Source organism: Carcharhinus amblyrhynchos, chromosome 20 (genome assembly GCF_965287045.1).
Source record: "Carcharhinus amblyrhynchos chromosome 20, sCarAmb.v2.hapA, whole genome shotgun sequence".
Classification (NCBI taxonomy): domain Eukaryota; kingdom Metazoa; phylum Chordata; class Chondrichthyes; order Carcharhiniformes; family Carcharhinidae; genus Carcharhinus; species Carcharhinus amblyrhynchos.
This window is the reverse complement of record NC_137343.1, coordinates 38,692,928-38,703,598: the sequence shown is the minus strand read 5'-3', so window position 1 is coordinate 38,703,598 and position 10,671 is coordinate 38,692,928. Positions and strand designations below refer to the sequence as shown.

Genomic DNA, 10,671 nt, shown 5'->3' with positions numbered 1-10,671 from the left:
TGTATTCTGTGAAGGGTACATTTTGTCAGTATAGAAACAATACATTTCACTGTATACCAATACATGTGACAATAATAAATCAAATCAAATATAAAATATATGCACAAAAAATATACAGAATTATCATTATAGGCAGCAACACACCTATACATTATTATCAACATTTGTTTATTTATTAGTGTCACAAATAGGCTTACATTAACACCCACAATGAAGTTACTATGAAAATCCCCGAGTCGTCACACTCCGGCGCCTGTCCGAGTACGTTAAGGGAGAATTTAGCATGACCAATGCACTTAAACAGCATGTCTTTCGGACTGTGGGAGGAAACTGGAGCACCCGGAGGAAACCCACGCAGATGTGAGGAGAACATGCAGACTCCACACAGACAGCGACCCAAGCTGGGAATCAAACCTGGGCGCTGTGAGGCAGCAGCGCTAACCGCTGTGCCACCGTGCCGCCCTAATAAACAATTAGACAGATAAATACATACATAATTATTAGTCATCCAATTAAATACATATACATGGAAATATTCTTAGTTAAGTGTGCATTGTATAAACCTTACATATCCTTATATGTAGGTTGTGTTTATATATATTAAAGATAGATGCTATGTATCTGTGAGTGATGCTATAGTTTATTATGTTTACAGAGAGGCATATTAGGGGTGTGATGATATATATAAACGTAAAGATTGTAGCAACTTAATAAACAAGGACTGTCGCCATCTGAGATATTACTTTCATCAGTTAGTCCAATAGGAGAATAGGTTTTTGGTGATGCATAGACTGTGCAGCCAATGGTATTGAAACACGATAGTTGAAATTAACCCATGGGTGCAGTATCGCAACAGACGGAGTGTCAGAGACAGACCGAGAGGGTGGGGAGGGAGCCTTTATGTGGCTCATTGCAATCACCCACCCAGTATCAGGAGGAAACTAACAAAAAGTAAAAGTATCATTGATTCCCCCCCCCCCCCCCCCCCCACTTCATACATTGTCAGGGCGAGAGAGGGAGAAAGGATGGTGGCGATGAACACTGCGGGCTCGGCCAAAGTGCTGCTGATCCCGGGAGGGAAGCAGAGCGGGCTGGAGGTCAGCCGTCACATCTCGGTGGTGTACCCGTCCCAGAGCGACTCGTCCTCGGCGGCAGCGGGCCACGGACACCGGAAAAGGCAGCGGCTCACCCACCTCAGCCCCGAGGAGAAGGCACTGCGGAGGTAGGGCAGGCTGGAACTGGGGGGGTTGGGGGGGAGAGAGAGAGAGAGAATTTGTATGTGTCCCTTTGTCCGCAAGTCACTGCGATTTTTAAAAAAAATTAAAGTGGGATTGAAGGGGGGCTGACAGCGGATTCTGAGCGCATTTCCCCATTGAGTTCGCGGAGTGTATCCAGATTCTGCGTGCTGAAACAGCGATTGTGTGGCGATGACTGCTGTTATTATTGTGTATCATTCGGCTTTCCATGTCTGATACATTTCTGCCTGCGTGGCAACTCAGCTACACTTGCGCAACACATAGCCGACCTTTTGACTCGCATACTAAATATACACTTTCTCTCTCTCTCTCTACCTATTAACCAAAATCAAGCTCTGTTTGAAGGATTGAAACCATAATTTTTCTTACTATATGTTCATACATTCTCCTTATCTATCCTTGTAATTTTAACTAAAATCAAGCTCTAATTAAATGATGTAAAATAATCTCACTATATAAATATACACATGATCTGAGTAATTTTAAAATCGAAGCCTGATTGAAGAATTTAGAAGAAACTAATTTCTTTCTGTATATTTTTATACTATAATCTATCTATATCTGTGATTTGAACTAAAATCAAGGGTTTACAATGAAGCAATTTCTCTCTAATGTGTGTATATCCTATCTCTGTGTAACTTTGACCAAGTTGTGTGTTTGAAGGATTTACAATGAAGCAGTAATTTCTCACTCACTAATATGTGTATTACACACAATCTCTACGTCTACTTAAACAGATCAAGTGCTGTGAAGGATTTAGAATGATTCAATAACTTATGTCTGAAGTGTATATATACACATTCTCTTTGTCTGTAATTTAAACCCAAATCCAGTGCCGATTTAAGGATGAAGCGATTTATTTACAGTATCTCTGATTTTTAAGCAGAATCTAGTACTGATTTGAAGCAATAATTTTGGTTTCTGTCTGAAGGAAGCTGAAGAACAGAGTGGCAGCACAAACAGCCCGAGACAGAAAAAAAGCTCGCATGTCAGAGCTGGAAGAGCAAGTGTTGGAGATGGAATCGGAGGTGAGGAGGGCACTGGCATCCTTTTAAAAAGAATAAGGCTGAGTTGTGTAGCTCCAACTGTAACAGCAAATCAGAACGAAAAACACACTGACTGGGTTTTCCCCTCTCAAATAGAAAGACTTAATTTATTCCCCAGCAGGGTTTGAAGGTTAAAATATTATTCTGTAGCAGGACAGGGAATTTTGTGGATCCACAATATTGAAGGTTTCTCTTCTCTCTTTTCCCCCCCCCCCCCACCTCCTTTTCCCATAGAATCAGAAACTACAGATCGAAAACCGACTCCTACATGAGAAGACACACAGCCTTCTGTCTGAGAACCGGGAGCTCAGACAGAGACTAGGCATGGAAATTTTGGATACCGAGAAAGAGAAGGTAATGCGTGTGTGAGAGGGAGGGACTGAATCTTATTCCTGTGACTCACAGGATTGCACAAGTATGAAAGCCTTTAGGGATTTTTTTTTTTAAAAAAGTGCTTTGATCCAGGCCGGAACAAGAGAGCTTGCAGTGTTGCTTCTGGGAGAGGCTGGATGGTTTTTAGCCATGGGAGCTGGTGGAATGTGGATCTACACAGTAAGAAGTCTCTCAACACCAGGTTAAAGCCCCACAGGTTTATTTGGTAGCAAAAGCCACAGAATGTGGATCTGGTGGACCAGCTGTGGTAACCAGGAGACATAAATTTGCATATCCGGGAGGCTCTGAAATTGTCCTTTTTATTTTATTGCATCCCCCTTGGCCTCCTGCCAGCTAACTATTTGCATTAACACTTAAATCGATTTATTCATTTTTTGGTTTCTTAGAGCCAGGGCAAACATTGCAGGGTTAGACTGATTAAAGTGCTGATGACCGCTCCTCTTAAAAAAATATAAGCTGAACCATTGTAGCACATTGAGGATTTTAGTAACTTAACCAGTCTTTGAATCGGAATTTGGCATAGTCCAGGTCCAATAAGTGTGACTCATTTTATTAAATTCATCTCCCATTACAGCGTGGTAGCATAGTGGTTAGCGCTGCTGTCCCACAGCGCTAGGGATCTGAGTTCAATTTCCAGCTTGGGTCACTGTTTGTGTGGAGTCTGCATGTTCTCCCCATGTCTGTGTGGGTTTCCTCCCAGAATCCAAAAGATGTGCTGGTTAGGTGCATCAGCTATGCTAAATTCTCCCTCAGTGCACCTGAACAGGTGTCACTGTGTGATTTCATTGCAGTGTTTATATAAGCCAACTTGTGATACTAATAAATTAACTTTAAAACTTCTACCTGCCCCTGCTGTTTTTGTAAAGTTTATTTAATGTCGCAAGAAAGGCTTACATTAACACTGTAATGAAGTTGGTACAAAATTCCCCTAGTCGCCACATTTGGCACCTGTTCAAGTCAATGCACCTAACCAGCACATCTTTCAGACTGTGGGAGGAAACCCACGCAGACATGGGGAGAAGGTGCAGATTCCACACACAGTCACCCAAGCCAGGAATCTAACCCGAGTACCTGGCACGGAGAGGCAGCAGTGCTAACCACTGTGCCACCATGCTGCCCTTGCCCTTTCCCCATCCAATTTTCATTTTTACCAGTGAACTCCAGCTGGTGACACTCCCCCACCCCCCCTGCCATTCCCCAGGAGTCTGAGTCTACACAGATGGGCTTGGAGTCTGGATGGTGTAACAGCAAGTCCTCTATACTCTTATCTACCCAGTGCTTACACTCCTGGAAAAATACATTTTATCTCTTCTGTCCCCTCAACTCCTAATCTTGTTGATGTGGTAACCGCGCACATATTTCACAATAGACAAAGGGAGCGGTTACAGAGTTAACATTTTGAGGGTTGCAGGAAGTGGAGAAGGGATGAGACCAGTGGATGTAATGTTTGGATTTCCAAAAGGGCCCCTGGGATTGGAAGTCTTGTGTTAACGTGCATTGTTTAATGGACTAAAAAAAAGCAAAAGTAAGCAACCAATTTGAATTGGTAGTCTGTAACTAGTAGGATACTGTTACAGATCAGTAAAAGTAAAGTTAAAAGTTTATTTATTAGTGTCACAAATAGGCTTACATTAACACTGCAATGAAGTTACTGGAAAATCCCCTAGCTGCCACACTCCAGTGCCTGTTCAGGTACACTGAGGGAAAATTTAGCATGGCCAATGCACCTAACCAGCATGTTTTTCGGACTATGGGAGGAAACCGGAGCACCTGGAAGAAACCCACACAGACGCAGGGAGAATGGGTCACTGTCTGTGCGGAGTTTGCACAAACTGGGAATTGAACCTGGGTCCCTGGTGCTGTGAGGCAGCAGTGCTAGCCATGGTGCCAGCCCTTGCCACCATGCTCCTTGGGTGGGGGCCTCAACTATTTGCAAACTACAAATCAGTAATTTGCACGAGGAGACCATTGTTTGCTGATAATACAGTGAGGTGGGGAAGCAGGTTGAGGAAGGTGAAAAGGGATCCCCTGTACTGCGGCTACGTTGGCAGCCAGCTGTCCCTGGAGAGGGAGCATGCAGTGTCCATGGGCGCAGTTGATGCCTTCCATGCCTGCTGGGCACCGCAGGGGCTGGGGTGCATTATAGACCCTGACAATCACATTTTGATTTGATGTGTCTTAAGTTTCCTTTGTTCTTCTGTTTTTGTTCGGGCTGTTCCCCTTCCTTTTGGGGAGCTGCCCCTTTTACTTTGTCCTAATTTAATTTGAGTTTATCTATTTGGTTTGACCTAAAAGACCGAGGTGAAAAGGGATAAAGATGGGTTAAGGGAGAAATGTGAAGTGTCACAGCAAAAATACAAAATCAGAATATTTTCTAAATGTTAGTCTTAGTATTCTGAGGGATCTAGCTATCCTCATGAGCCTAACATTGCAGGTACAGCAAGGAATTAGAAAGGCAAATTACTTCCATTAGAGGGGGGGGGGATTGGAACGCAAGAGCAAAGAAGTCTTTCTGTATTGTATAGGACTTTGGTAAGACTTCACCTGTAGAGTTTTCATCTCCTTGTTTAAGAAAGATATACTTGCCCTGAGAATGCAACAGGGTTGATTGGACTCTTTTTTTTGGACGACAGGGTTGACTTGAGGATAGATTGAATAGATTACATTTCTACTTCTTAGAATTTAGCAGAATGAGGGGAGATCATATCTGGCATGCAAGAATGATGAAATCCATTTTTCCGAATCATGTTCCCCCTTGGTGTGCTCATTTACATAACCCTTAGAAATGAAAGGATATTTGTTCTGAGAAGGCTCTAGTTTGATCCCATTGAGGTATTAGGTGCTTAGACAAATAAATGTCAATAGATTTAGTCATAAATTCTTCAAAATTGGACATCTCCCCTTAAATGGAGGGTAAAAGACTTTGCTTTGCCTACTTCGGGTGGTATTGCATGCATGGAAGGACATTGAGATCCATACCTGCAGAAAAGTCATGAAATTTTGAGGTACTGCAACATTTCTTGACCATATTGAATGGTCTTTTGGTTGTTATGTGCCCCTCCATCTCAGCAATCATTACATACTCTTTGATAATGATGGGAACCAAGTACTGAAACTAAGAATGCACTTAACACTACTTTAATCTTATCTGTAACTATCCTAACTGCAGTGTTGCACTAGGGCCTAAACTTTGGATAGGTGTAATTTTCTGACCTGGTAGCAATATTGTGTTTTGAGGACGTTTGCTGTAAACGAGTTTGACAGCGGATACCAGTGTGAATTATCGAAGCCTAGTTCATGATGCAGTGAGTTTATGCTCAGAAGTGTGGCCATGACAGTTTTGTGCTAGCTTAATGAATATTGTCTGGTGCTCTGTTATAAAAACACTATCTCAGTGGGGAGAAAGAACTCAATATCCAAATAACTGCTCAGTACCCAATTCCAAACCAGTTGTTTTATAGTTGAGTGTTGACATCCCTCTTCTACATCTCCAGTTTTCATTCCCTCTCCTCCTCAGGCAGCAAAGCATTTGCTTGGGGCACTTGCTCTGACCACCACCTTCCCACCCTACTGCCTTCCTCTTCCTTGAAGATATTCCTTAAGACATGTCTCTTTTGCCCAAGATTTTGTTACCTACTCTCTCTCTTTTGTTTGGAAAGTTTTTTTTTGCTCACATGACTGTGGACTAATGGGGTGGCATTTTACTGCACAGTAGACATGAGGATTGCGAAGTGATGCTGCAAGCAGTGTTAATGGTAGAGCAGGCTTGTGGGCTGAATGGCCTTCGCTTGCTGGAGTTTCCATCTCTTTGCACACCACACCATTGAAACCTGCCAGTGTAATCCAGCCCATGTTAACCGTGCTACAGGACTGTGTTAATAAGTGCTCATGGAAGCTCAGTGCTGACCAGTTGCATCTTTTTGTTCTGTTTGCCGTGCAGATACTTCTCCAGGCCAGAGTGGATGAAATCAGCCTGGCAGCTGGGTCAGCTGAGTCCGCAGCACTCAGACTACGTGTGCCTCTGCAGCAGGTGCAGGCCCAGATAACTGCCAGCCTGGCAGCTTCCACGTGGATACTGACAGCAATAACTCTTCAGACTCTGAGGTAAGCCTGCAGTTGGCCCAGATGGGTGCCAGAGCAGGGATGGGTGAAAGCATCCACCATAAAGCTCAAAAGTAGCATGTCTAGCAATTCCATCAAATACTTATACTTTTGTCAGTAATTTTGGTCTTGCCAGTGTGATGGGTCATCTTTTTGCTGGACTTTTCCAAGGAAAATAGCCACTCCTTTATCACTTAGCATTGTTGAGATACAATAATGAAGTGAACAGCTCTTGCCATGCCTAGCATTGCCTTCTGACAGCTATGTCCAAGACATTGGCCTTGTGGTATTATCACTAGACCATTAATCCAGAAACTCAGCTAATATTCTGGGCACCGGGTTCAAATCCCACCACGGTAGATGGTGGAATTTGAAATCAAAAAAAAAAATCTAGAATTAGGAATCTATGGATGATCATGGAACCCATTGTTGAAAAAACCCATCTGGTTCACCAGTGTCCTTTAGGGAAGGAAGTTTGGCATACGTGTGAGTCCAGAGCCACAGCAATGTAGTTGACTGTCAGAGGAGCAACAAGGGTTGGGCAATAAATGCTGGCCAGTCAGTGACGCCAACGTCCCATAAATGAAGAAATTAAAAGGCAAACACTGACCAGAAACCAAATACCACTACCACCCATGACAAACATCCCTGCTCATGGAACAAGTAATTCATTCATAAAGTAGGGTACTGGTAAATTGCAAGGCAGTTTCAATCGTTTTTTTGCTTTTTAAATGCGCATTTCCAAATGGTTTTATTAAGGTCAGAAAAGAAAACAAGTCCTGAATTATTGTGGGTGAGTTGGGAGCAGTGACTGAACATTTATTTGAATGGCTGAGGTCTTGCCATGGCTTTTCAAAGATGGTGACTTGCACAGGGTATTTTGGTGGGAGTTGAGTGACTGGGGATGAGCCACGGAAGGGAAAAGTCTGCTGAAAGGCTATTGCATTTTGCCTCCAATGCACAAATCTCAAAGCAGTCTGCTAATTCTTTCATATCTCGCACCCCACAATGGAATTAGAGCCCAATTCAGAATTTTTCTTTGCTGATAGATAGCATGTACTTTTTCCATCAATACTCATTCTGTACTGACTTTTTTTCATGGCTCCTTTTCTTGGGTAAGTAACCTACCTTCACTCTCATGCACCGGAATTTTCACTGCCTTCTTAGATTTCAGATACAGTATAGTAGTTCCTGCTCTGGGGCAGATCAGACTAAAGGCATTCCTGGATGTTTTGCCCCAGTCAGAACACTTGCCCTACCCATATTTGATGGAAACTTGATTTGAGGCTTTCCAGTTCCTCTCCAGCGAGGAAGCCCTTGCCAGCCTGGAAATCGTGGCACATTTCTGAGCTGCATCTAGATCCCTCCATGGCAAAATGTGTCAAACCCAACTGATATAAATTAGAAAGTCATTTTGACTTTCATTTCTCTTCAAAGTTTTGCAACTTTTTAACTGTATTAACTTTAGTACAGGGTGTGTATTTAAAGATAGGAGTTAAAAGTTGGCTGAGCATGTGCTTGGACTGAACAAATTTACTTTTTTCCCAATCAATATTACAGTTACGTTGTTAACATAAATTCAGAAAATCCTATCTGAAGTTTAAATCTATGTCCTGAAAAGAGTGGTGTGGATTGTATCCTGGAATGCAAAAATCTCAAAGCTAGTGTTTTTTATTCATTTGTGGGACATGGGCATCACTGTCTGGCCAGCTTTTATTGCCCATCCTTAGTTGCCCTTCAGAGGGCAGATGAGAGTCAACTACATTGCTGTGGCTCTGGAGTCCACATAGGCCAGACTAGATAAGGACAGCAGATTTCCTTTCCTAAAGGATATTAGTGATCCATATGGGTTTTTCCGACAATTGATGATGGTTTCGTGGTCATCAGTAGATTCTTAATTCCAAATATTCTTTATTGAATTCAAATTCCACCATCTGCCATGGCTGGGTTCGAACCCAGATCCACAGAATATTGCTGAGTTTCTGGATTAATAGTCTAGCGATGATACCTCCCTTAATTGATGCACTGTCTTCTAAACCAGTATAAAACATGTTGTGTCATCTCCTAAATCAGTATAAAACACATTGCTTTGTTTTGTTTTTAATTCTTTTTCCCATGAACTATAACCAGGGTCCATACTGCACTGAAACACATACCATCAATCTCCTGTACAGCAATCAGTATCATGAATAGTAGAGACTTGATGTGCAAATGATTATACTGACAGCAAGACATTTTCCAGTGGGTGATCTGAAACCTACTGCCTAAACATGGTTCATGGGCTCTGTCTTTTCTCCTATTTTGAGGTGATTCTTTCAGAGGCTCTTATCCATCTTGGTTGCCCTAAAACCATTATGTGACCAAATTGCCCCAATTGATACTGTTCTGATTCTCTCAGTTGCGCACTTTGATTTGAGTTTTCTACATCACTTAATACCTGACCTGTCAGTGCTGTGGAAACATCTAACTATTTGTTTCTCTTGCCTCTCCCACCCTCAGTCTGATCTCTTCCTGGGCTTTCTGGACTACTTCGACCCAGAAGCCTTGCTCCGATTCAGCGAGGAAGAGTCTCGGTCCTTTGCTAACCTGGAGGATTGCGCCTACAGCGAAGACAGTGGTTCCCTACCAGCCTCCCACCCTGCTCCTCTGGGGGCCCCATCAGCAAAGCTGGAAGCCATTAATGAACTGATCCATTTTGACCACTTCTACCACAAGCCTCTTGCTGAGGCCAGCCTAGTACAGAGCAGCGAAACTGCCATCAAAGTTGAGCAAGCATCTTTCAGTGCCGCAGACGAAGGAATGGCCAAAGCCCCTCTACAAGTGGAACTCAAACAGGAACCCTTAGAAGACGAGTTCATCACTGAACTGGGACTTACAAACATTCTTTCATCCAGGCAAAGTCAAGAACAGCCCATCTGTCCTATAGATTCCTATAGTGACTCTGATTATGAAGGATCCCCATCTCCCCTCAGTGATATGTCCTCCCCATTAACTCTGGATAACAGCTGGGAGGACACTTTCACGAGTGAACTCTTTCCCCAGTTAATTGCAGTGTAAGTGGTCATGGCTACTGCCAAAGCTTGGCTCAAGTAAAGCTGGATTCTGTCTAGTGCATTCAAGGCAACTTACTGGCAATAACCAAGATCATGTTAAATAAGTTGCCTTGTTTGTCCCAGAGTCTCAGCTACTTGAACACTTGCTTAAAATGTAACTGCAAAGCAAGTCCTTGTGCCTGTGGCTTTTGCTGTACCAGCCCCAATGTCTTTGCTACATTTTGTCCCACAGCAGAACTGGAGGTTCTGTACCAAAGTGGGTCTATATCATTGGAAATTGATTGATACATGAGCTTGTACCCTAGGTTGTCATTTGCTCTTTTGTATACCTGGACGTAGAGATGACAGGAGTAGAAGTTGAAACAGTTATCCTTGTTTAATTTATCAATATTGTACTGGAATATCACAATGCTGTGGTATACAGACCAGCCACTCCCCTAAATATAGTGCTTCTATATGTATGGATGCACGCTATATACTAGGCCTATTTTTCCATAATAAAAATTTACTATGTAAATGCTTGTCTGATTTTACCATGGGCTGTATGTTACTGTAAGATGCTTCTCAATTTTAATATTTAAATTCGTGCAATTAAAAAAAAAGTGCAATGAGTTGTGGTCTTGGTGTGTGTTATGTGGAATAATTTATGGATAAGATGGAGTTTCCAAATGAAATTCTGTATGAGATTATTGAGCTGCCAAATGAAGAATGGACACTGGGTGAGGATGACAACTATGAACGTGAAGAGTGGCAACCATGAGGATTCTTTCATCCAATGTTAAAATATAGATTTGTTAGCTTAATATCTATTTTACACTAATC

At 42.5% G+C, this 10,671-nt stretch overlaps 1 protein-coding gene across 1 annotated transcript; it reads left to right on the top strand.

The window, feature by feature from the left end:
- The first annotated feature begins 849 nt into the window (after positions 1-849).
- Positions 850-9,608, top strand: xbp1 (X-box binding protein 1). The gene is made up of 5 exons (XM_080208429.1): positions 850-1,222; positions 2,188-2,284; positions 2,537-2,656; positions 6,636-6,799; positions 9,296-9,608. Exons 1-5 carry the CDS (start codon positions 1,026-1,028, stop codon positions 9,483-9,485), a joined length of 768 nt encoding a protein of 255 aa, XP_080064555.1. The 5' UTR covers positions 850-1,025; the 3' UTR covers positions 9,486-9,608.
- Positions 9,609-10,671: the final 1,063 nt, after the last annotated feature.

Coding starts and splice junctions, on each gene's coding strand:
- xbp1 (XM_080208429.1), top strand. CDS start 1,026: ATGGTGGCGATGAACACTGCGGGCTCGGCCAAAGTGCTGCTGATCCCG. Junction 2,285..2,536: donor TGTTGGAGATGGAATCGGAG/GTGAGGAGGGCA, acceptor CTTTTCCCATAG/AATCAGAAACTACAGATCGA. Junction 6,800..9,295: donor ATAACTCTTCAGACTCTGAG/GTAAGCCTGCAG, acceptor TCCCACCCTCAG/TCTGATCTCTTCCTGGGCTT.